We start from the raw sequence: 27,452 nt of genomic DNA, 5'->3' as shown, positions 1-27,452 counted from the left end.
GCCGTATTTAGCGCGTGTTTGTTTTAATATTCCTGAATGAGGAGCGGGCTTAATTAGAAGGAACGAAGTGGATCGGGAAATACAACAACGCCGGTCGCCCGGCTGGCCAACGACCCCGAATCCAGCACGGCAATAAGGGTTGATAATATCATTAGTTCTACCGCATGAACCCCCATAATGCGCAGACCTTAGAAATGCCGATCGATGAAGCTTCCCGCGTTCGTTGTATTACACGAGGCTTGTCCACTTTCCAGAGACATAGTTCTGCGAAGATTATCTCTATAATCGGTCGATACCGGTGCGTTTCGTGTGGCGTGATTGGTCGTCGAGAAATATGCATGCGTTTCTGGTCTAGAAAATGAGATTCCTTCGAACGAAAGTGCGAAGGCAACTTGAGGAAGACGAAATTTCAAGATCGAGGATTGTCCACTTTCCAGAGACATAGGTCTGAAGATTATCTCTATAATCGGTCGATACCGGTGCGTTTTGTGTAGCGTGATTGGTCGTCGAGAAATATGCATGCGTTTCTGATCTAGAAAATGAGATTCCTTCGAACGAAAGTGCGAAGGCAACTTGAGGAAGATGAAATTCGATGATTGGACAATCTAATCGGTAATTAAATACTAGAACTATGGCATTAGATAAAATGATTGGTTCCAGTGTTGTAGTTTCGTAGTTATTGGTGGATTAAGAGCATGGAGCAATTGAAATGAGTTTGACAATTAAGAGTTTCACTTGAGTATTGTAATGAACGTCTGAAGAAACTGAAAATAGTGTTACAATTTTTATAGGAATTGCATATTAACCCTTTGCGGACGAAGATCCCTTGAAGTACAGAAAATGTTTAGCAGATGAAGCTAAATTATATATCGCTTATATAATTGAAAAAAGGATACGTACTGACTTCTTGCTATTCGAATAATTAAATCACCCCTTTGTGACTTAGCATTCCAAATATGAAAATTTCATCTCGAAATGCCGACATTCGTCCGCAAAGGGTCAATTGTATTAAACAATTTATTGTTAAAGAATGATTCAAGTGGCAAGATTAGTTTTCTTCTTTAGTTAATCTGGGTGTTATTCTTGTAAGACGAACTTTAGTAGAAGATGGTGTATTTTCTGGGTCCAATTATCACTGGGGTTAATTCTTCAATTTCTAGGTGCTCTGGGGAATCCGTTCGGACATAGAAGTAATTTCAAAAGTAAACAAACGTAGCTGCGACAGATATTCGTTTATCTTCGCGTTCCGCCGGCGTAGCGGAAACGATAAGGGTAGTTCAGTCATCGTTGCGGTTCGCGACGGTCATCAAAATGCCATTATTCCGGGTCCACGCGACCGTTGAATACTCCGCAGCTACCTCGCAACCGCGGAAACATTCAGTCGGCCGTTTGAATATTTAAATCGAGTGAGTCTCGACAAAAGCAGCCAAAGAATTTCCATTTTCGAGGGAAGAATGGAACCGTTTCATATTTAATCAATTAAATGCTCGACCTAATTTCGTTGAAAGGAACATATTCGTCTAAGGATCGCGCTACACCGATGAACTTTCTTATAATGAAAGGAAGTTATGGTACATAATTAGATCGCGGACGTTCTTCAATAAACCGCAAATATCGATCTGCGATCGAGAATTTTTCTCGTTCAACGATCGTTAACACTAAAACTACCGAGAAATTAGAACGACTGATTTAAAACTGTTTATAAAAATTAGAACAACACGTTTCTTGAGATTCAAAGGACCTCTTAGTCTTGTATCTATGCGAAATTTCATTGAAAATCATTAGCAAAGACGTCTTCGCAATTTAACACGTTGAATGCCGCACGATTTCGTAGAGCAAAATACACAAAATGGAGAGAATATGATATTAAATCGTTTGATTGAATTGCATTATTATTGCATGCTCATGTAGCTGAATGTCAGCGCATTAGGCAGCATTATTTATTAACTCTAAGGGAAATCACAAATACATTGAGCAACAAAGCTAGTTTATCCCAATATTTCACGCATCGAGACATCATACAAAGTTCAACGTGAAATATCAGACTTTTGTAAGATAAAAAATTAATATCTCTCAAGTTATTAATTTAATACTTGTCAAAATTTACATTTTGTAGGATCAAAGCTGAACCCTTTGCACTCAGAAGTATTTCGTTAGCAATACTTAACATTTTCGAACTAGACAAAGACGATGGTTTTTTCTTAAATGAATTCAAAGAGAAATCACAGGTAAATTGAGAAACAAAGTTTTTTTATTCCAATATTTCGCGCACCGATGCATTATACATAGTTCAATATTAAATATTAAATTTTCTAATTTTACTGCGGCAAACCAAGTGGTGACTGAGAGTCACCTCCCGAGTGCAAAGGGTTAATTACTTGTAAAACAAAGATTCTGAAGTGCGTCAATGTGACCTATCCGGTAGTTTCAGCGTGAAACGTACGAAACGAACGCAGAATAAACGTTCGAAGATCAAAAGAGTTAATCCGCGCGTTAATTGTAGGTCGCGCTCTCTTTCGGATAATCTCCGTTTCTAATCACGGCCGCCGGAAGAAGAGGGAAGTTCGTTATACAGTTTCCACGTGTATGAAAACAATCGCGGACCGCTTACGACGACGCCCACGAAATCGGATTATTAGGTTGAAAGCCTTGCTCGTTTCGAACGTGGTCGCAACAAATATTCCCACGCTCCTTGCGTAACCGTGGATTCTCTTTAACAGTTTCCGTTACGCAACCCTCGAGCACCCTCCACGCCTTCGTACGGGGATTTTATTGTGGCCAGAAACATTTACGAATATTCCATACCGCATAAATCCATTTGAAACAGCCATTAATCGATTCAAAGCAACCTTTCAACTGATCGTTCTAAACATTTGAATTTTAAAGAAAAATCCAAAGAACTACGTACATTCACGTTAATTTCAAAGTGCAATATTTAATATTGGTACAATATAATAATATACTCAATACACATTTTATACAACAATACCAAAATGTTAAATTTCAATTGCTTACAAGAATCTCAAGGCATTTGAGTTTCGAATGCATTTTAAGTGATTTCAGTGTGCAACTTTTAATATACATAGGTATTTGCAATATAGTAGCATCTGTATTCAATACATATTTCATTCTGCAATAGAAGAATATCTTAGTTTGAAACACTTTGAAACAATGCTCGCTAAGAGTTGCAACTTTTACTGATATCCTTCGTTTCCCCGTCGCCGCGTGCGAGGGAGAGGGTAGTTTTCGCGGCAGAATGTAAAAATAGGAGTTCTGCGGTGAAGATTTTAAGTGAAACCCGAGAATCGGCCCGATAAAGCGGAACGCGTCGCACAATGGAGGTTCGTTCCGGCTGGAGGGCATAATTCGGTGTTTCCGTGGGATGCGCCTCTCACGGCGTCGCCATTAATGGCCGCCGTTAAGCTCTTCTCTCCCTCGCGTATCAGCGGCGCGCTAGTGGATCTGTTGCTATTGTCTGCTCGGCCTGTCGCGGGGGTGGATGAAACTGTAGCGCGTATAATTTCCAGTAATGGAACGAAACCGGCAAGAATGGAGCCCACGGAATCGGCTCGGGCTCCTAGCAAATGATCGAGAAGAGAAGCGGAAAAAAAACTCGAACGCGGAACAATCTTTCTCGCGGATGGTAAATCGTCCTGAAAATGCTGCGTGTTTTAATGGTCCTTTTGAAACGTCTTCGTATTTTACGATCAAATGTGTACATACAGATACAAATCATTGAGGAATGTACACGACAGTAATTACAGTTTACTCATTTGATTTTGTTGATTACATCGCGAGTACTTTTAATGAAACGAATTGAAGATCATTCTCTTTCATCGAAACGTTACTAAATAATAGTATTTCAAATTAATTGAAACTCAATTTGACAACGATTCAATTTCATTTGAATTGAACTATACACTTGAGACTTTAACCCTATGATTTATTTCTCAATGATCGATGCGACTACTTTGTCGTTAATAATATACTAGAAAAGAAGATTCCACGAATATTCTACGTCTGCTCCAAAGTATAATTATTAACCCTTAACAACAATTTTTTCTATATTCATTTATATCATAATTGTACCATTTAAAAGTAACATTTCAATAACTCCCAGATATTCTTGAATAAATAAATAAAGCGTCATATTAAGCTGTAATTGAATGAACTAACGTCGAACCTCAAAGTGAGAAACCAAGAGCACTTCGGACCGCAAAGGCTTAATAACAGAAAGATAACATTCAATTTTATTCCAATAGGATTAATATTTATCCCCGATAATTCCTCCTCGAATTCTTCAAAATTTCCACGAGTCTGACGTTGAAGGACAGTGAGTTAATCGAAACGAACGTCGAAAAATGCATACTTAGTTTACTCAGCGAAGCTTTTAGAGTGTCAAAGTTATTTCGAAACATCCGGAGGATATGGACGCCCCGATGTCTCGATACGCGAGCGCAAACAGTGTCGTCTCGCTGGAAGCGCGCGCGTCGAGGAATTATCGCCGATGGAATCGAGGCTTCCGCGAGGAAGCGCTGACAGTCCGGGTGAACGGCGTCCCCCGCGCGTTCGGAATTGAAATTCAACCGGGGCGAATTTAATTTCTGTGTTTGATGGCTCCTCGGCGCAACCGAAACGGGGGCAGAGGCGGAATGGAAAGGATGGCGGCCGGAGGAATGGGGCGTCGGGGAACGGTCGCGGAACAAAGGGCTTAATTACCTGGGGGCGAGATTCTAGACAAACTGCAGAATGCGGCAAAAATAGAATGGCCGTGATACTTCGGGGGCCATCTTCATGCTTAATGAGGTTCTCTCCGGGCAGAATGAACGGCCGGAGCGTGGCTTTTGCGTACGGTCAGTGATGCCGCGCGTCCATCAATGGACCGCCGCTGCCGGTTTTCTCGGTCTGCGTGACTCCGATCCCTTTCAAAACGGTACACTCCTTCGGCAAAGCATTGTCTTCAATCCGCCGTGCGCAGAATACTTGGCAACGTTCTCGTGAAACGATAATAGTAATTAGCGGTAATTGGACTGCGGCTTCGATGGATTTATAGCGTGCAGGTTAAGAAGGAACGTGTTTATGAGATCGACTTCTTCGCATTTTTCTCTATATCGAAGTTTCTATATATATAGGAGGCTTCTACGGTAACCTGATATTTAGGCTGATGCATTTAGATTACGATTTTCTCTGATTTAAAGGGAAGAATGATGGGCGATGAAGTTCCAGGTATAAAAAAGTTTGGCACTCGGTTTCGAAGCTCGTCGAATGATTTAACGCCGGAATCGATCGAGACACCCGGTATGTTCAAGACCAGACGACTCCCGTAAATACCCGGCATCATATATTCCAGTACGTCGTCCTTCGACAACGATCCCAATTTAAATCTCGCCGGCAGTTTGAAAGTTTCAGATACGCGGCGCGACCATGTACCAGCTGGCATATAAATATATGTGCAGCGGGCGCAAAAAGCGCTGGCCCACTCGGTTTTTCCTATCGAACCTGCACTAAATGCGAAATCACTGTATCGATCATTCGGCGTTCAACGGGTTTTTCACGGGAACATTTCCATTCCTCTCTTGCGGTATTTTTAAACGCCGGTTTACTGAAATTCCGGACTGAGATCTGTTATCCGGCTCTTCAATGGAATATCACTTCCTGCGGTAAACATCGAATCTATTGAACCCGTGTGCACCGACTCTTTCAATCACAGAATTTTCCTTTATTCTTCTAATTACTTACTGGCTCCAATGCCTCGTATACATCAGCAAAAATCATTTCATTATTTTCCTCGCTGCTATTGTACTATTTACAATCAACACTAAAACTTATAAACTTCTTATAAAAATGAGAATTATTTTAACAATAAAAATTCCGGAGTGGTCCAATTTAAGCCATTCAGTTCAAGCGTTAACCACTTGCGCTAATGAATTCAGAGATTTGGCAATGTCTCGCGCGATGAATTTTTTCACCTATTTTACGCTGATATGTACACCAATTTTGTTTGTCAATCATTCTGTATAGGGTGATACATTACAAAACAATCTAATAGGCGCAATGCAGCAAGATTGTCAATGTGTAAGACATAATTGAGAATTTTGCAAGAGAGACGTCTTGTGACTTCACTTCTGTGAATTTCGTCCCGCTCGTTGTCTACGTCAAATTTTCTCGCAAACTCGACACCTCCGGTCAAAGAGTTAACATTCCATCTGTGAATCAGTATTTCACTGTTGTTTTCAACGGAACATTGGAAGATCTAGATCGAGCGAACACAACGGAATTCAAAGCACCATTATCTTTTCGATTCACAATACGCGAAATATCTGCCGCAACCCCTCGTTCCCGGGAACGACGCGCGAGACGTCGAATGCGGTCCCAGTGACGTCACGTGATTATTTCCTCGGAGGAAAAAAAACTCGCGCGCGGCTCGCGAGTGACGCTCGAGGCATTAACGCCTCATTAACGCCCTCCGCAAATGACGCGATCCTTCATCACGCGCGGGCACTCGCTCGCGTAGCCCACCCCTGGACTCTTTAGTCCCCGTTTTCCTTGTTGTTATCCAGTCGGCGGCATCTTCGCGAGTCCTACAGGTACGTTACGTCCCTCCCGAGCGGACTTATCGTCGAATTTACTGGGCTCCGTCGGTGATAAAGAGGATCGGATTCCGCTGGAGGCGAACATTTAGAAGCAGCGAGCACGCTTCGGCCTTTGGGGACTTGTTACAGCTCCCGGGACCTCTGGGTTACCTGTTCACTGGTTGCAGTGAATTCTGGAGAGTTCCTAGTCTGCAGGATTAATAGGGTTTGTGGAATATATTCCTGCTGCGTAGTCTTGATCGTTGAATTGTGGATCTTCGCGAGGTTGAAAGAAATGCATTGTTTGGAAAATGGAGGGTTCCTATTCTGCAGAATTAATAGGGTTTGCGAAATATATTCTTGCAGCGTAGAGTCTTGATCGTTGAACTGTGGATCTTCGCAAGCTTGAAAGAAATGCATTGTTTAGAAAATAGAGAGTTCTTAGTCTGCAGGATTAATAGGGTTTGTGGAATATATTCCTGCTGCGTAGTCTTGATCGTTGAATTGTGGATCTTCGCGGGTTTGAAAGAAATACATTGTTTGGAAAATGGAGAGGTCCTATTCTGCAGGATTAACACTAGGTTTACGGGCATTTATTGTGCAGTTTATTCTATTATTCCTGGGGAAGTTGATATTCGTTCATTTAGATTTTGGAAATTGTGGATGTAGAAATAGACAATCAGGATTCATATTCGTGTAATTGGATCAACGAAAACCGATTGAAACATTTACCAAATAATGTTTATAAAATTCAATCTGCGTCAAATTGACGCGTTCCGTAAACCTAGTGTTAATAGGGTTTTTGGAATATATTCCTGTTGCGTAGTCTTTATCGTTGAACTGTGGATCTTCGCGAGTTAGAAAGAAATGCATTGTTTAGAAAATGGAGAGTTCCATAGGCTCGTACTAAAATTTCATAATATTAGTAGAAGGTACGAAATGATTATTAGAGTGAGAAGCTGTCGTACGATTCCTATGTCTCGAAATTTCAGTTTTCAATGTTTAAGTAAGCGTCGTGTTTAAAACGCAGACACAACACGCAGACAGTTGATTCTTTCCCCTGTTTTTGTCTTTTAAAATGCCCCAGACGATTCGACTCTCCATTCTCTCCCCCAATGGCGTGCCGCACGCCAGGAAACGAACGCGAACGTGGATGAAAAGGGTCGTACTCCCCTTTGTCGCGACCTTCTCCGGGAACACCCCTTCGCACGCATAAAATACCATGCATGCACAGACGAGCGCCGCGTTATATAGATTTTTAACCGAAAACTGACTCGGCGATGCGTTCGACTTGCACGAGCGACGCGACTGTCGAGAAATCTTACGGTATTCTGTTGTCGCGACAACTTGCGCTCATTTAACTCTAGGTTTACGGGCATTTATTGGACACTTCATTCTATTATTCCTAAAAGAATTGATGCTCGTTTATTTAGATTGTGGAAACTGGAGATTTGATAGTAGGTAATTGGGGTACATGTCAGTGTGATCGCATCAATCAAAATCGGCGTAAACATTTACAAAATAATATTTCTAAAATCCAATATACGTCAATTTGACGCGTTCCGTAAACCTAGTGTTAATGGAAGAATTTTAGAAACTTAATTGAACTGCTAATTTTAGTGTTAACCCTTAGCACTCCAGATGGTTTTGTAATTTATCAGCAACTGCAACTAATTTCTATGGTATCTCTAGTGAAAATGAAAAATGCTGTAACATCCTTTCGATCTTTTATTTTCCTAGTGTTAATTCGTCTTGAGTCGTGCCTCTTTAACAGATTCTTTCTGGAAAAAGCATCGTCGGACGCGCAACGTGTCTCGGATCAACGAAAAAAGTTAGCCGGCGTACTTTCGCCGAGAATAGACGGCGCACCGCGACCTCGAGGGGGTTGAAAAGGGACGTTTAGGGCTCTGACGTGTTCATAATAATCCGAACGGGCTGGAACAAAGGGGAATCGATAAGCGGAGTCAAGCAGAAGGCTCGGGAGTGTCGGACATTTCGTGTTTCGTTTCCTATTTCCGGCGGGGACAATGCACCGGCACCGACACGGGATCGAAATTCTCGGTACACCGCCCGCTGCATTTGAATGCAACCGGCCCACCGCGGGCCAGACGGCAGTCGTTCGATCCCATCGATTTTATCGCCGCGCGACACACCGATGATACGGCTAATATCGTTGCGATGCCTCATTTGAGGCAATCTATTCGGTCATATTTTCCACGGTGACTTTTGATCTTTCCCCTCGACCGTCGTGCCGCTGTCTTTCGTTCAATCGAGTCGTTTCATTATTTATACACTGCTGCATAAAATTATGAGCGATACAATGCCGTTGAAAGGATGACTCTTCTCGTTACTTGGTTTGCTAAAAATATTTTGGATGTAATAATGGTACAGATGAAGGTTTCTTAGATTGTATGTAGGAATTTTAGATATAATGATAGTACAGATGAAGGTTTCTTAGATTGTATGTAGGAATTTTAGATATAATGATAGTACAGATGAAGGTTTCTTAGATTGTATGTAGGAATTTTAGATGTAACGATAGTACAGATGAAAGTTTCTTAGATTGTATGTAGGAATTTTAGATGTAACGATAGTACAGATGAAGGTTTCTCGTAGAAGAATGGGGAACATAGAGATCGTTTTGTGATATTTGCGAGAGAAGGATCTGAAGTCGATTCTGTATGTAAGAATTCGGTTCTTTAATTTTTAATTTATTCATTCTTGGAAAATTGGCTTTGAAGTTTTATCGACACTAAGAAACGACGAGCACTGACTACAACGAAGCCTTATTGTGTTCATATAAACACTCTTCTCGTCGAGGAACTTTTAACTTTAATATCATTGATTTGCAATCTCCAGTTACACGGTTATTAGAATGTTAAAGAAACTTTTAAATAAGTACTCCCACTCGTGAAATCTCGAGAAACATTTTGTTTCCACGAGACATCGCAGTGATTCTTAGAGTTCAGTGGTTCCGGCATTAATAACAACGGTATGTTCCCCTGCATCCGGTGAAGAATTCCGCGTCGCCATCTTGGCTGGCCCGCTGCCACAGCGTCTAAAGCGCGGAATGCTCGAGTGCCTCGAGAATCTCCATCCCCGAGCATTTCTCTCAGAATAACACATTCTTCTTCCTTGGGGAAGACAAAGGATCCCGAAACTGACAAAAAACCACTCACCGATTCGCCAGGATCGGAGCGGTAAGTAGTACTTGCGTGCGTCTCGCGGTCCACGTTAAAATGGCGGCGAAAGGACGGCTCGTCGAGCGGGAATCGAGAAAACGGAGGGAAACTTGAAGGCTTCGAAACTCTCGGCTGAAAAGGAAATAAAGCTGGAAACGAGAAACTGAATTCGCTCTCTGGAAATGAAATTGCCGCGAGATTAAAACGCGGATCGAACGTGAGCGAGCCGGGGGAATTCTTCGGGGAAAGAAGAACGAAGTGTATCATATCGTGATGAGGCGCGCGCTCCGAGCGCGGAAACCCGCTGGAGGATCTCCTTACCCTGATTCCGACGACGTTTAACCTATCAAACCGTCCCATAAATATCGCCGGTGTCTCGTGTTTCACGTCCAAGCGGAAAGGACTCCTGCGAGATTCAATGTATCCAGGTTTCCCGCTTACTTTAGTGCTCTGCCTGAATTTTTCTCGTCGATCAGCAACTTTGAGATCTGAACTTTAACCCTTTGCACTCGGAAGTTTCTCATTAGAAATATTTCACATTTTTTGATGAGGCGAAGTCGGTATTCTTTGAAACTAAGCCAATGGCGAATCACAAGTACATTGAGGAACAAAGCTGTTTTATTTCAATATTTCTTATATGTTTTTATTTTTATTTAAATATCAGATTTTATAGTTTTACTGCGTCAAATCAAGTGGTGACTGAGTCACTTCCCGAGTGCAAAGGGTTAATTCTTCGTAGTAAAATCTACAGTAATAAACTTAGGTGATTAAAATCCATATTTCAAGAAGAACTATGTTAAAGAATGAACTTTTTAAACTGTGCTTTAACGCTAACATTACCAGATAGATCAAGATGAGCCATAGCTGAGTACTTTTTGCAATTATTAAAAACACAACAGTTTCTCTGAGAAACGATTAAAGAAATTCAGCAATGTGCAAAATGAATTGTAAATCAAATTTCGTATAGATGTACTCCTAGAGTTTCTATAGATGAATTTCAAAGCGTTAATTTATGTGCTAGTTTCAGTGTTAACACTTTGACTGCGCTCACCGATGACCGGAGCTTTCAAATGGCAAGAAAATAATTATCTTGGAAGATAATTAATATCGAATACTAACTTTCCATTACGTAAACTACTAGATAATAGAGTAACATAAGAATTTCTGTATCAAAGAATTAATAATTCTTGCTTCCTTTGCTGTAGAAAGGATAAGTGATTCATAAAACACTGACGTTTCTCGTGGCAGTCAACGCGTTAAATACCATCAACATCTCCCACTCCGAAGGCTGGAAACATAACAGGCAACTGAAAAATTCAACGCACTGATTCCCGTCGCCTTCGTATTCCTATCGTTCTATCTATCTTTTAATAGACCCGTGTAATCCTGAATTCAAATCGAATCCGCCGCCTCACTTTGACGCCGGGAATAGTGAACACGAGGGTCCTAGAGGCAGACTGGAATTCCAGAAAGAATTATGCAACGGAATGCAGAGAGGTCCGCGAATAGTAGCAGCCGCGTTGAAATTTTAACGATCGGAAGTTTAATTAAACTGCTATTACGGCTGGTAAAAGGGTAATCGACTCTCGGAATCGTTTCTTCCCGGCGGAAGTGGCCGAGCTTTTTCCGAGCCGCGGCTGGTCACGGCGCCCAGGGGATTTCCAATGGAAAACTGGTGGGGAGGGATAAGAAATGTGGTCGAACGTGGCGAGTCGCGTACACTGCACGCTTAGGCCTCTATAGTCCCGTGGTCTTTCAAGACTAGGGTCATCTATAACCCTGGCCATAGGTCGTCGATCGTTATCGACCTGTCGCTGCTGAATTTTTTAACGGAAGTGCCGAGTTGACTGACCGAGAGGCCCGAAGCTCTCTCGTCGAGATTGAGACCGGGCTCGCGGGGCACGCTGGAGAGCTGTCTTTCCTCAATTAGTCGAATCGATCATTCTCTGTTCTTGCTGGAGAAATACTCTTTGGGTTAGGTGTAAGAAGCAGGAGAATATTCCTTTTAAGCTAATTAATCGAGAAGTATTTTTACAGAAACTTAGTCTTTCTGATGAATAATCTGTACACCAATTTCTAAAGAAAGAATATAGTTCAAACGAATCACAAACTACGTCACAAACTCGTACAATTTAATATAAAATTAGTATTTTTAATTTCCAACGTTTCTAATCTTTACGCCAATTTCAAGACGTTGGAAATTAAAAATACTGGTTTTATATTAAATTGTACGAGTTTGCGACATAGTTTGTGATTCGTTTGAACTATATTCCTCCTTCGGTTCTTACCATTTCCTTGCGACCGAAGTACTCTTCAGGATCTTTTGCCGAAGGAATACTCCTCAGAATTAAACACGCTGCAAGGGACTAGAAAAACATCTTGCCTTCGAAGCTGGTCGAAGAGTCTCCATCGCAACGTTTATACATTTTCCGTGGAAGAACCTACGAGACCTACGTACACGAGCAATATCCACAAAAATATTTCTCCTCTCAATTATATTGATGGATCCTCTATCAGTGCAGGAAGACTCGGTTCGAGGCCACTCGAGGCAATCATCCTCACAGAGACAATTCTCTCGTTGCCGAATAAGTACCCTTTAGGATCGAATATAGTACACAACCGTGGGAGGACCAGAAAAACTTTTTTTCCGTCGAGCTTCCCGACCACTCCGCCGCTTCAGCTAAACGCGACGATTGAAGACCTTATTGAGATTTTGACTCGAGAAGCTCGCCTCCGTTTTCGTCAACGGAAACAAACGTCCCCGCGAACACGGCGTGACGAGTGCCCGAAGAAACGTATTCTCCCGAAGACCCGCGGTTCGATCCATGGAACGAGACAAAAGTTTCGCGGACCAGCGAGCGAATTATTCAGCCGGGTTGCATCATGGTTTCCGTTCGGCCTGGCTTCTATTGCTATCGACTTCTCGAGGGTGCTCTAGCATTCACTCGAAGCACCTCGGATTCTTTCCAAGATCTATCAGAGACATCTATCGATTCGCCTGTATTCCCGTGCAAATATTGGAGGCAAACACTCATAACGCGAGCCCGGGAACAGTTGTTTCATCTCTTCTCTCTTTTTTAAAGCCAATAAACAGAGATCAAAAGTATACGACCGCGCCGGTGCAGCGGGTTTTTCGTTTTTTCCTTTTTTTTCGAGGATGCGAGGAAAGATACTCGCGCGTCGTGTTTGCGAGCAACGTCGGGACCGACGGAGATACACTGGATATGGAAAAAGCGGTGGAGAAAAAGGTGGTGAATGGGTTGGGGGTGGAGAGGTGAAAGGGAGCTGGGGAAAGCATTGTCTCGCCGCGGATGCCCGTCCGAGCGTTATGGATTGGAAGGTATCCGCGGCAAAGAGAGACAAAGGGAACAAGGAAAATGGTAGCCGGGGCTTCATAGAGATGTCTTTGTTGCCACGACGGATTGGAAAAACGCTCCGGCGCCAGCTGGAGCTCGGTCTCCGCGCGAATGCCTCAGCGTCCGAGTTTTAATTCGCGCGGGACAAATGCTCGACGAATCGTTTCTTCGCGTTCGATGCTTTACGAGGGAGGCTTTCGATGCTTGCTCTTTAATTATTCCGGATGATTATTATTATTATTAATGATGTATTCGCGGTGGAACAATATTCGTGATGTGATAGAGGAGGATACAATAAAGGATGCAGTAATGTTGAAGATGCAATAGAAAAAGGTCATATTGAATATGCAATAGAAACAGGTGAATATTAAAGATACATAAGATGCAATAATGTTCAAGATGCAATAGAAAAGATGCAGTGATACTTACAATAGAAAAAGTTGCAGTAATATTCAAGATGCAATAGAACAGATGCAGTAATATTTACAGCAGAAAAAGTTGCAGTAATATTCAAGGTATAATAGAAAAGATGCAGCAATATCAAAAATGCAATAGAAAAAGCAGCAATAATACTCAAGATACAACACAAAGAAACGCAGTAACATTAAAAACACACTAGAAACAGCTACAAAAACATTCAACCTACAATAAAAAAATATCAAAGCAAGCCTTGAAATTTAATGAAAGAAAAGTTGATCCACTATTAACAAGAAAAATTAGTCTACCATTGATAAAATTTTAACATCCACCGCGTATTTCGCAAACAACCTAATTCCAAGTTCCTCTATTCCCGAATAGCAAGCAGAGAGACGATCGGAGGCCGAAATCGAAATACCGAGCGGCGAGAGAAGCTTTCGCAGCGCGATCAAACCGAATCACTGTCCGCATAAAATTCGAGCGCAGCGAGAGCTTGATTCGCGGCCGCCGAGCAAACATGGCGGCGGAATCGCTGAATTTCACGTAGCGCCCGGCCGAATCGTCGCGAAATAAAAGCGACCGTATTGGAAATCGGCCAGCTCCGTTCGTCCCGTTTCTCCCTTTTTTCATCCCCCCCCCCCCCCCCCCCCCGCCGACCCGGGGATTTTTATTCTCCCGCGGTGCCAGGCTTATAAAATGTTTAACGCAATTACCCTGCCTCCGCGGAAGGGTTCCGGCGGCCATTATCGATCGACCGGCGAAGGGGGCCACAAGGAAGCACTTGTCCTTGGAATTTCCATATTTTCGAGGGCGGCCAAGGTGCATCGGAAGCCGCACGAAAATTGCACATCGTTCTCCGGCGCGTCCGCGCCGCGAGCTATCAGCGACGGATCTGTAAATCTTTCCTTCGCAATAAATACGGCTTTTTACCGTCGGCTGTTTACCGGGGATTTATCATCGCGCTAAAACGGAACGGCTCGCGTGTTATCTCGTTTATGAACCGGCGAACGTTCGCGGGAACAATAAATTCCGACGCTGCGCCCCGGCAATTATTCGTCGGCTTTCCGAGGAATTTGTATTTCCGCCCCGAGTAATCGCCCGTTTGGAACAAACAGTTTAGGATGCTGGGTTCTCTTGCTCTAAGATGGTGATTGGTCGATTTGGGTTTGCGAGATGTAATTGGGTTTTATAATTGTCTTTGGATTTTCTGTTGTATGTTCCTGTTCACTTGCACGGTATTCTTTTGTTGATTCGACGTTACTGTTCGAATCGTAAATGTTTTATAGGAATATAGGAAGATATCTTCGGTGTTACCGTTTTACGAACTTATGGTGTTACGAGGATTACTTAACCCTTTATAGGTTGGTGGCATATAGATGCCACTTTTACGGATCAAATTACAAGGACTTCACCATTTTGATCCTTATGGTGTTGCAGGAACGGTTGGTGGCACAAATAGGTGTTACCTATTTGTGCTGGCACCTGTTTGTGCCACCATAAAACAAGGAATCTAGGGAAATTTCGAAAAGAAATTCTCAATCATAATTGTTTTTTAAAGTACTTATAATATGTATACGGTAGGGAATACGAATCATCAGAAAAATAATTTGCCCTATAAAGGGTTAATGTGTATATAACAAAATAATACTGAAGGAACAAACTTTGCACCATTGTTTCCATTATTTCCCGTAGGGAGGAAGCTAAACTCCCCCGAATAGAGAGGAGTGCACTGTAAAAATTGCTAGTGACTTCGATGCTGCGCGTCTGGTTCATCCAAACTCGATCCCCTGGGAGTCACTTAAATATGTATCCGGTGGTATTCCTGGCGAAAGGTGATTCAGGGTTGGTTCTCAAGTAGAACTTGCCCCTGACTTTCACGTTGACAGCGAATCCCATCAGGACGTCTGGGGTCCAGGCGCAATTTGCTCGGATGTTGGGATGCCATTTTGGACACACGCTGGCCGGGAAACCGAATGGATTCATCACTGATTCTACGTATAACATCCATGCTCGATTGTGTCCACAGACGACTAGACAATCAGAAAACAATCATTTAGTATTTGATAGATAGACAGAGGAATATTAACTTTCGATCTCTTGAGATATAGATTAGAGGAACCCACGAAAAATTGTTCGTTTTAGATAGCAATATATAGATTTTTGAGAATCTTTGGTTTTAACAAGATGATTCTGGGTTTAGATTTTTTATCTAATGAGTTCAAGGAAGCTAAACCTCAAGAGGTCCAAGGTTAAGCACGCCAAGGACCATACTGTACTCATTGATCAATCGTGATATGGTCCTACGGATCACGCTGCCCAGATTGCATCCAGGTTGAATCGGTTTACCACCGTTTGGATAGAAGTCCACGTGACCTAGAGGATTGGGAAACCCAAAGTTCCCACCGTCTGTGTGGATCACGTCCACAAACATAGCGTCAGCTGCTGTTAGGTGTCCTTCTCGGCCAGCGTTCATGTATAGAGGATAGGCTGCGTCTAAACCTGTGATGCGACCGACCTGGAATAAACCCTTTCTACTGAGAATAGAACAGAACTCACTAATTACTGGATATTACAAATATTTGATTAGTTGGAAGAAGTTTCATGTCTTGATAGAAAGATTATATTAGAAATTAATATCGCCTTTAGGATTGACACTGAAGGATCGTCCTTACTTTGGCGAAAATATTGTTTTTCGAAAGATTCACTTATAGATGCTTAATATTTCTCAAGTTACTAATTTAATACTCAAAATTTACATTTTTTAGGATCAAAGCTTTATATTTCTCAAGTTACTAATTTAATACTTCTCAAAATTTACCTTTTTTAAGATAAAAGCTTGGTCTTTCTCAAGTTATTAATTTAAAACTTGTCAAAATGTACATTTTCTAGCATCAAAGCTTAATATTTCTTAAGTTACTAATTTAATACTCCTCAAAATTTACTTTCTGTAAGATCAAAGCTTGATCTTTTTCAAGTTACTAATTTAATACTTCTCAAAATTTACATTTTCTAGCATCAAAGCTTAATATTTCTCAAGTTACTAATCTAACACTTCTCAAAATTCACTTCCTGTAATATCAAAGATTGGTCTTTCTCATGCTACTAATTTAATACTTCTCAAAATTTACATTTTCTAGCATCAAAGCTTAATATTTCTCAAGCTACTAATCTAACACTTCTCAAAATTCACTTCCTGTAATATCAAAGATTGGTCTTTCTCAAGTTACTTCTTAGAACCTCTCAAAATTTCCTTTTCCTAATATCAAAGCTTAATATCTCTTAAGTTACAAATTTAACACTTCTCAAAATTTACATTTGGTAAAATCAAAGCTTAGCCTCTCTCAACTCAACACCTTAATACTTCTCAAGATTTACTTTTCGCGGTGACAGGGCTTTCCCCATAAACCCAGCGATCTCTGCGCCAAGGCTGAATCCGATCACGTGCAAGGTTGGTATAGAAATCGCCCCCATACTGTCCAACCAGTTCACCAATCGAGCAACTTGAGGTCCAACGATCTTAGTGTTCCGAACTGCTGTCACGTACCATGGCAGGCTCCCCAACTTCGCCCAGTTCACCAGGATCACGTTATACTCCCCTCGTTTGAGATAAACTGCGAAAAAAAGTCCGGTTCGTTGGTGAGCGAGATCGAACGATTGATTGGACGAAGTTTCTTCTGTTTTCGTTCGACGGAAAAAGTTTCTTGCCGACGCGGTACTCTTTCTGCATCAATCCTCGCCCGAGTGTTTGCTGAGAACCGTTGCTGAAAGTTTCATGATTTCACCTTGCAACGAAGTCCCCCCTAAATTTATTGACGCTTGGATATTATTTCCATTTAACGCAGTAACCCGAAAGTTTATCGTTTCTACACCGATCGTTTTATTACCATCATTTCCCAGTTCCCATTACACTAGCATTATCATTCTTCTGACAACTTTGAAATTTCAACACACTGTTGGAAAATTTAGAGTAGAATTTAATATGATAATTTACAACCCGTCTTTATTATATAATTTCTATCTTTCATTATATCCGAACTACAATTTTATCTAAAAAGGCTACCACTTTTAACCCTCTGCACTCGAAAATGTTTCAATGGAAATATTCAACATTTTCTGACGAGATATAGGTGATACTGTTTGAAACTAATTTAACGATAATTCATAGATAAATTAAGCAACAGAGGAGTTTTATTGAACTATTTCACGTAGCAATGCAAAATTTAATCTGAAATATTAAATATCCAACTTCATAGTTTTGTTACGTCGAATCATGTGGTGATTGAGAGTCACCTCTCGAGTGCAAAGGGTTAGAACATTCTGTTCCTGTTAATCAAAAGCGACTTGAATGTTTAAGCAACGATTGATACAAAGTGGTTGATCGTTCTACATAAATGATACTCTTCGAGTTATTACAAATTGATCGGCGCCTGTCACGCCGCGGAAACTTTCGTCCGCGTGGGCGAGTTCCGAATTGAAATGGGGGGGGGGGACGTGTCTGTCACCCAGCAACGATCCCCAGTATGGATCCCCTATGAATGCTGAAGTTCCCAACGTCGGAGAGAAGTTTCCGAGAGTCGCGCGATTCGTCATACTGTCAGAGTCTTAGAGTGGCTTGGTGATTCTTGTAGCTGCTAATGTGCCCAGCCTAGTTCCATCAATTTCTGTCCAACAGTTCGAGTGCGTTCACAAATCGCGTCGCGGGAATTCCGCCAGACAACGCTCAACTCAGAACATTTATATCTTAGACTTCGTAAACATTGAAGCATTACCAAATCGTTTCAATAATTGACGAAGCTGATAATTTCGTTAACGAAGCGTCAACGCGCGAAGACAACTGTGAAAGAGTGAAAGTACCGTCTTTGATCGCGATGGAGCTCCCAGTGGTCGTGCTCTCGCTGTATCCATGGATGTAGATGACGGTCGGGTGCCGATCATTGAAGTAACTGTTCCATAACGTCGATTGGTCCGCAATGTCCAGTTTGGTTCCAGAACTTGGGTTCCGTCTACCGTGAAAGCAGATAGAAAAACCTCTAAGAAACCAGTTAAACTTCATAATCCGATAATACCAGAAACTAACTTAACCACTCTGTAGGTTCTAATATGGCACCATTTGTACTATTAAATATTTTAACCCTCTATGGGCCGAATGTTTGTTCATGATTATAACAAAATCTGTGCAGTACAAAATTAATAAATATCCACATATGAATACGAATTAAGAATGTATTCAATAGTTTCAATAATTTCATCAAACGAATGTATTTTGTAACTTTCAAGTTATAATGACCACATGTGGTACACGTGGCACTGAACGTGTTAATCATAGATAAATAATCATCGAAAACCCAAGTGAAACATCGATAATAATCCCCATTGAACCCTCCGACACATGAAAACGTCTATTTGCGCGATCGTTTCACGGTCTACCTGTTACCAAACAAAAATCGCACGCTTTCGTTCCATTATTTCCGATGACAGAGTCGACGCGATCGATAGCGCGGCGTACCTGGTGTACAGGTGATACTCGATGTCAGTGTCCACGTTGATGGGGCAGCAGTAGGAGCAGGTACCGGCTGGAAGCGGCGTAACGTGGAGCGGATTCGCACCTGTCGACAGAAAGGAAACGATCGTTTCTCGGTTCAGCTCGCGAATGGCTCGGCCTCGACTAATCGTGCCGGGCGGTCGTCGTCATTGAACCTGAGAAACGGACACGTGATATCGCGTGCGTCGCCAGCGAGCGAGCGATACGCGTCTCGGCCCCCGCTCGGCTGAACGTGTATTTTTTCCTGCTTCGTCTGCGAGCGAAACACTCGGACGCGAACTGGAACGCCGACACTCGATCGCGTTCCGCGTTCCTTTCTCCCGCCGTCTCCGAACGGCGAACGTCGATTGCGAACGAGCCATTAGTCGATCGTGGCCCGCCGACTGCGGCATTTCTCGACTCCGAGGAATTATTCTGTAATCTTCTTGGAAAGAAATCGAACCGTGTCGATGAATTAGGAGAGCTGGCTGGTGACGCGTAATGGCACTTGTTCAGAGATCGTTTCGCGATTGGTCTGCTGAAGTGCATTTTCCAGGTGTTTGGTTACTTAACTTGGACCGGAAGAACTTCGGGAAGATTGAGGACGATTGTGTAACCCGTGATAATGGAGAAGTGGCGCGATATAGCAAGAAATTAGGAAAGTTAGAAGTCTTTATTCAATTGGAAGGGTTACATTTCTTTTTCTGGGACTTTGAACGGTTTCAAGGGATCGAATTCGATTTGTGAGGCTGATGATAATCTTAATGCACGATAAATGTTAGTAATAATGCGTTAGAGTATACAGAATCATCCTTCAATCATCATTCAATCATCAATCATATACAGTAATAGGTAAAATGTTCACTACAATCGTTTTCCGAGTTATTCTCCCTTCAAGCGACCTTTTCAAGAGTTGCACAGCACTATGGACGGAACCCCAAAATTCGACTATTCAAACAATGAAAATTGAAGGTTAATGTGTTGCTATGAATGATTTTCATTTGAAAAATAACAGTTCTATACAGATAATTTCCGTTTCTCTATACAACGTTGGAATCAAAAAGCAGTGTCCATTGTCATCGAAAACACACAAGTTCCCCATAATATAAACAAAAATATATCCACCATATCTTTAGTTCCATACCTTACAACTTTTGTCTGAATCATTTCTTCCTATCACTCATATTTTTTAAGCTATCAAATTTCCTTCGGAAAAGGGCCGTTCAGCTGCACTGTGCGGCGCTGCCCTTTCCGGTGCCGAACGAAGCAACACGAGCAGCTGCGGTTCCTAGGGCAGCCAACGCAGCTGGATTTCGTCAGTCGTCGTAGGTCGGAAGCGTGACACCGCCCACGCGGACGTGTCAGGTGCAATGCGGTTTAATAGTTCAAAGGCGACCGTAAACGTGACGTCCACAAAGCGTCCGGGAAGCGGGAATTCGACGCGCGGCCGGAACGTAAATCAGGGCCCGGAACGTTTATGGTCGGCTAAATTTTCGCCGGCGTCGTTTAACTGTCGCCGGTTTGTAATTCCGAGGGAAACAGGCGATTCGTTCCGATGGAAAAGGAAAAGGCGGAAGAAAGTAGACAGAAGCTGCGTTGCCTGCGCGTTACGCCGCGACCGTGGCCGATGAAATTTTTGCGGGAACTTCGTCGCGGATGTATGTACCCGGCAGCCTGATGTTTGCGCGGCTCGGACGTAATCCAGCCGTGTCTCGTTTCGGAATCGATAAGCTTACGGTAGCATTGGAACCCTAACTTACCCTCGCTTCGGCGCGCGAGTCAATCGATAGACGCCTCTCGAACTTGAAAGAGTGAGTCGTAACTTTGGATTAAGTGTTTCTGAAACATCGACTGGGAAGCTTGGGACAGGTTTGGAAGTTCGAGCTTTGCACTGGATAATCTGAAGAAATAATAGATAAACAGATATATTTCTGTTTCCTGATTTTTAAGGTTCAAAGGTCAATTGAATATTAGAATTGCTTGAGTCGTAACATTAGATTAAGTATTCTTAAAAGATTGAGTGGGAAGCTTGGGAAAAATTTGGGAGGTCAAACTTTGCACTAGATAATGTGAAGAAATAATATTTTAGTGTGATATATTTCTGTTTCTTGATTTAGCAGGTTAAAAGGTCAATTGAATGTTAGAATTTCTGGAAGTTAGAACTTTTAACGACAAACGAGAAGATAAAAGGAACAATATCGTTTCGACGAAATGTTTGTCTGTTGTTTGATTTAATAAGTGTTTCTAAGTACGTGGATATTGATCGGAAAATGGGGCAATAATTGTAGATCGGAATTGCTGGTCGAGAGGGATCATCGAAGCAATTTTCCCTGCTGAGAGAGGAATAAAGGATTTTCCGTCGGCTCGAGTGGGAGGATATGATATTCAGTCTCGGTGTCTGACGTCACTATTTGTTCGCCTATTTGCACACAGAGAGGAAAACGTTCTCAGAGAAAGCGGCCGGTTGTTAGAGCGCGTTAATCAACCGCGGGCATTGTTGTCGTAGTACCATAAGCGGAGGTGTGAAAAGGCAAGCGGAACGGAACCGCTGCTCGCAGCCAGGCTCTCGCAATATCGATCAGCCGGACTGCTCTTAACGTAATGTAACGACGGCTCGATTGCAGTGATTTCGCAGTAATCATTTCCTGTGACCGTGAATACATTCTATAATCGGCATTAATCCGTTAGAAGAGGTTTTCGATCGTCGGAGTGCAATCGAAACGGTAATGCATACGAGCGATCCGACGAATCTTAATAGGCGATAAATCGTTGCTTCGATCTATCGTACTATCATGACAATCAAAACACAGTTTTCCTGTAGTACAATCCTAAGAATAATCGAATAACACCATAAAAGTCGAGAAAACCAGAAATTAAGTAATAAATACAGTGAAAGGAAAGTAATCAAGGTGCAAACACAAGGTGATAAAACTGATAGATTTCTAACGAATGGACATTAATTTTAATTATAGTTCTAAAGAGTGAATCCACACCTTTCTCCTGACTGATAAGCATTCAATCGCTCAATAATTAATTTTCCTACTGAAAGTTGAATCTCACCGGATCTGTTCGATCGTCAAACGATTAAATGCACCGACGGTCATCGAAAACCCACGAAGAATCAACGCAAGATTAGGTCAAGCGTTATCGACGGCGAGAATCATCTCGCGAGCGAACGACACGCAGAGGGACTTAATTAATCCGTTCCGAAGGGGAACACAAACAATCTTTTTATCAGGCACACTTGAGAAAGCTGGTATGCACTAATTAGTACGGTCGATCTATGGTAATGGATTTCGCAATGAATCGCGCGGGAACCAGCCGCCTTCGCCATGGTACAGCGCCGTAGTTTCCAGTGAAAGTAACGACAACACTCGTAACCCGACTGACTACATTTTACCACTGGCTCAGATTCATTTGAGCCACCCGTTACTACGATCGTACTATCAAATCGAATGTGCAACTCGGGAGAAAGGAAGCGGATGACCAACGCGTACAAAGTTATCCTTCGCGCATTCTGTACGCGTCGAAACTGGTTCAAAGTGAACGAACCTATATCTTATTATAATTTCCAACTGTATCTCAAAGAAACACCATACTTTTTAAAACAACCGTTACACTTCCCAAGGCAGCGGAGATTTGAAAAACTCAGTTCCCAAGACAACACTGTCATTCAATCAATGCAGTTTTTAGAGATACCGCGGTTCCCAGGGCAATACTGTAATCTCCCAAGCAACACCATCATTTCCAAAGCGTCTAGTTCCCAAAGCGATAGCGCAGCTCCCGAAACAATGCCATAGTTCCGAAAGCGACGCGACAGTTCAAACAATGCTCACAATGCTCCCAAAGCAACGCTATAATCTGCAAAGCAACCGAATCCGTTAAGAACAGAGAATATCTGAAAGAAGTAAAAACTCGCGATGCCTTTGCCATCGCAGCCCCGCGGGATATCACGGGATTTCCCGTGAATAGGCCGGCCGAAAGCAATCCCCCGAAAATCCGAGCGACGCTGTTATTCACTCGGCGCGCACGTGCGGACAGCGCTTTTTAATTAACGAGGAAACATCTCTCGGACTCGCCGCGCGCGTTTCCGACGTCGGTGATCTCGGCTGTCGAGGATAATCGTGCCACGGGGTTCTTCCGCGATCAAAGGAGCCGGCGATCAATTATTCTCGATGATCTTGCGACGCTTACCTCTTCTGACGACCAGTATGCGGCAGATAGCGGAGACCAGCAGCTGCGGCACCACCATCTTCTTGCGAGGAGAACTCCCGGACGATAGGCACCGGAGCAAACTGACAGAAATCGAGAGCTGCGATCGGCTTGCTCCGAGATCGAGGATCTCGAGCATGACGCAGACTGTTACCGAGCACTCTTTCCGCGAACCTCGGGATTGTCTGCGGTGAAACGGGTCTCCGGTTGCTGAAATCGAGCGATTCGAGACGGAAAGTTGCCCGTTGACCGTCAAATATTAGGCGCCCGGGAGAAACCTGGCTTCCGCCGATTCGACAGCTGGCTCCTGGGAACGCCGAGCTTATCCGGCCGCCTGATAACGGCTGTTACCGCGGCGGCGGAGTACGCCCGGCGAGATTTTCATTTCACCGTTGTGAAAGTTGAATTTGTTGCACGGATTTCTTAAGATCGCGCAGTGAAATCTATTTGGTAGTTAGATTAGCAGATCAACTCGCTGAGACGTTGGACGAAGGAGAATATGTTAGAATTGAGGAAGCTTCATTTTTAGTTTTGTCACTTCGTTTTGTAGGTCTTTTTGTAGGATTTTCAATGTGTGTACTGTGTAGGATAGGTGTAATGAGCCTCAGTGGGTTTTAATACAACTTTGACCCTTTGCGAAGATTCTTTGAAACGTACGAAACCTTCAACACGTGAAGCTAAATTATATATCAATTGCTTAATTAAAAAAAAAGAGAAGTACGTTCTAATCTCTTGCTGTTCGACTAATTAGATCATTCCATTAGTCTTCCAAATCTGAACATTTCATCTCACCGAAATGCCAACATTCGTGCGCAGAGTTAATACTCTTGACTCCAACGCTTGTCTCCGACTGCCCTTCCTCGCTGCCTTCACGCACTTTATTTCATTCCCAATTATTCTATCTTTCTCTTGCACTCACCCTCTCACTCGCACAGTCTTTAACCATTTGCACTCGCAAGTTTTTCACTAGAAATATTCAATATTCTCCGATGAGATACAGACGATGTCCTTTGAAACTAATTAACGAGAAAACATATATAAATTAAGAAGGAAAGTTATTTTATTTCAATATTCCACATATTGATGCATCATGCGAAGCTTAATATTATATATAACACTTTATAATTTTGCAAATCAAATCAAGTGGTGACTGAGAGTTGCCTCTCGAGTGCAAAGGGTTAACATTCGATCTCGAAACACTCTTCATTCGTACCTCGATCTCTCAAGCTCTGTCACTCGATCCTAAACATTCTTCTCAGTCAGCCGATCCCTATCGGTCATAAACACTTTTCATTTGCACCCTTATGTGATTTGTGTTATACATATCTAAAATGTTACATCAATGCAGGACTAGCAATTAAACGGTAGACTAAAAATCCCGCATTTGCGGGCGAATGTCGACTTCCGGCGAGATGAAATTTTCATATTTCGTAGACTAAGCAAAAAAATGATTTAATTACTCGAACAGCAAGAGATCAGCACGCAGTTTCCTTTTGTTCTATCAATTATACAATTCATATATAATTTAGCTTCATCTGTTGTTTTGGTACATTTCAAAGAATCTTCGTCCGCAAAGGGTTAATCTCTCGCATACCCTACACTTTTGTATATTCAACGTAATCAGGTAATACGTGTTGTTTGATAAATGGAATTTTATCTAAATTTTGCGTGTCGACGCTCGAAATTGGTGATTTTCGGGAGGGAAGATCGAAAGCGTCCGACGGGACACTCGCGATACGAATTTCCGCGTTTATCTTTAGGGTGACGTCAATTCTTAGCGGTGATTTCGTTCCGATAACCGAATAAATGGGACGAAAACTGGTCGGACGAGCCGTCAAATAGAAACTACAATTAGCCGGAGAATTGGACGGCGCATCAGCGGACTAATCGAGTGCCTGATGGGCTCCTTGGCATCGACAGGAATGTCGACGGATTCATCGAATGGAAATTGCACAATTTCCACGCGGTAATCCCGTTAATCCCGGGCACGGGATTTTGAAGAGTTTAATTGACTACGATTTTACGTCGTGTATACACCGGGAATCATTCATGGCGCTTCCCATAAATACGGGAACGACGCCCGTGCCCGTTTCGCCATTTCCGCGACACATTCGGAGCGTCGAAAGTAGCTTCTCGTTGTCCCCCGAATTTCTCGTCGCCGGGAATAATTGAAACCGGCTTTAGAGTTTGTCATTCTATTCTAGTTTCAATTTTATATTGCCTTCTTCCCATTTTCGTCTCGCGTGTATTTTAACACGTTGAGTGTCGCACGATGTCACGAAACGGAATAGAAATCAGAATAAATAGTATCGAATCATTTAATTACGTCAGTGTCATTGCACCAGGTAATATTAATTAAAATATACAAATGTCTTCAAATGATCACCGTTTAATCGAGTGAATTATAGTGATTTGTTTTGACATTCAAAGCATTAATCGATGCTTTTTCATTAGTTCGACGTCTTCGTCCGGAATTAACCCTTTGCACTCCAAAAATTTGTCACTAGAAATATTCAATTTATTTTTATGAAATATGGATGACATTTTAACACGTTGAAAGCCATGGGGTCACCGGTGACCCCCAAGCAAATCGAATTATTATAATTCACTCAATTAAACGATGATTATTCGCAAACATTCCTATATTATAAATAATGATACCCATTACGGTGACATTCAGTTTGATGAATGTGCAATGATAACAATCCAATTCAGTCAAATGATTTAATATCGTATTTTTTTTCATTTTGTGTATTTTCCTCTGTGAAATCGTGCGGCGTGCAACGTGTTAAACTAACTCAACGAGAAATCGATTCACCGAATAAGGCGAACAATAGTATTTTATTTCCACATTTCACACATCGACAGACTACTAGACTTAATGTTAAATACGAAATTTTATAATTTTGACGCACCAATCGAGGCACCTTTCGAGTGCAAAGGGTTTAAAGATTCCTTGAAGTGAATAGATAAATTGCGTTACGGTCTAATTTCGGCTATCTGAGTTTTTCACGTGTCGGTTCGGTAACGAGAGCGGCGCTCCGACAATGGAAAAGTACCATTTGTACTCGCAGCATGAAGGGCCGCGAAGGAGAACTTTGAAAAGCGTTTGACAGCATCGAGAAGTCGGGCACACAAGGGCGGTTTAATATTTCATGTAATCCGAAAGAGTGTATTCACTTTCCAGCCCGCTGTTTTCGAGAAAATTGAATGCGAGCGTGTTGTCTAAGTGCGCGTGCACTCGAGTGCAGCGGCAGACGCTCGAGCAGCACTGTACTCGAGTGCACGCGTACTCGGCGAGTCGATACACGACTTCCATTTACGCGAAAACGAACTTCACGAAGAACAACTGTACTCGCTGGAAATCTTTACCGGGACTTTGTTTCGGGAACTCGGCGGTTACATAAATAACCGGCCTGCTTCAGTTGTTCAACGCGAACAATCGGAGTGTGTACTTATAAACCAACTGAACAAGAAAAAAAGAACGATATGCGTTGCGAGGTAAAAGAATGATAGTCAACGCGTTGACTATCACGAGAATTTCTAGCGTTTTGTACAGTAATCTTTAATAATAGGTAAATGACATTGAAAATAATTATTAATGATTTAAGTCATATTACACTATGATCTAGCTACTTGTGTTACTAAATATTTTTATTTACAATCAAGCTTATTGTAATTCTTGAGCAATTTGGAAGCTATCAATCTGTTAAATGCATACTATGAAGGGTTAAAAACAAAACTGACCAAGCTATAAACACTATGTAATAAAAACAAATCAAACGTAGATATCCGTAACACGTAAATAAATAAAACATCCCTTAACAATCTTTCTCCAGCTTTGTATCATGACAAACAAATCAAGCAGCCATTCAGTTCTCCAAAAATGGACCAGAAGCTTCGTCCTGCAACGGTACTTAACACTAAAACTACCGAGCAGTGAATTTGAGTTTCTGAAATTTCTCTATAAACATAGAAAAACTCAGATATCATATTGTCATATAATATATTTTAAATACATGATCAATTCGAATTAAATTTTATATTTTATCAATACTGTGGTAATTAGCGAAGTTGCATAGCTAAGTGTCCTTATAAAAACGAGATTTCTCGTTACCGGTGTGCAATATGTTAACACATTAATTATCACTAATTTTCAGAAAACTGAATTGTGATGGCAATTTTCACTGAG

The 27,452-nt window shown here is 42.1% G+C and overlaps 2 protein-coding genes across 5 annotated transcripts in view; one reads left to right on the top strand and one right to left on the bottom strand.

Annotated features, from left to right (window-relative positions):
* LOC116427051 (uncharacterized) overlaps nucleotides 1–27,452 on the top strand; it is a 71,411-nt gene that overhangs the window by 20,144 nt on the left and 23,815 nt on the right. The window lies entirely within an intron of this gene.
* LOC116427055 (endothelial lipase-like) lies at nucleotides 15,073–23,322 on the bottom strand. Of its 3 annotated transcripts, none has more exons than XM_076373721.1 (6): nucleotides 23,243–23,322; nucleotides 19,034–19,133; nucleotides 18,382–18,530; nucleotides 16,903–17,138; nucleotides 15,799–16,054; nucleotides 15,073–15,557 (listed from the first exon to the last, which is right to left on the bottom strand). In XM_076373721.1, the coding sequence occupies exons 1-6, from the start codon at nucleotides 23,298–23,300 to the stop codon at nucleotides 15,322–15,324; spliced, it is 1,035 nt and encodes a 344-aa protein (XP_076229836.1). In that variant the 5' UTR covers nucleotides 23,301–23,322; the 3' UTR covers nucleotides 15,073–15,321. The 3 variants fall into 3 exon arrangements, with proteins under 3 accessions (XP_076229836.1, XP_076229838.1, XP_076229837.1); XM_076373723.1 differs by having other exon boundaries at nucleotides 15,804–16,054; XM_076373722.1 differs by having other exon boundaries at nucleotides 15,799–16,042.

Source organism: Nomia melanderi, chromosome 14 (assembly GCF_051020985.1).
Source record: "Nomia melanderi isolate GNS246 chromosome 14, iyNomMela1, whole genome shotgun sequence".
Taxonomy (NCBI): Eukaryota; Metazoa; Arthropoda; class Insecta; order Hymenoptera; family Halictidae; genus Nomia; species Nomia melanderi.
The sequence above is the reverse complement of the archived record's forward strand: the minus strand, read 5'-3'. Positions and strand labels throughout refer to the sequence as shown.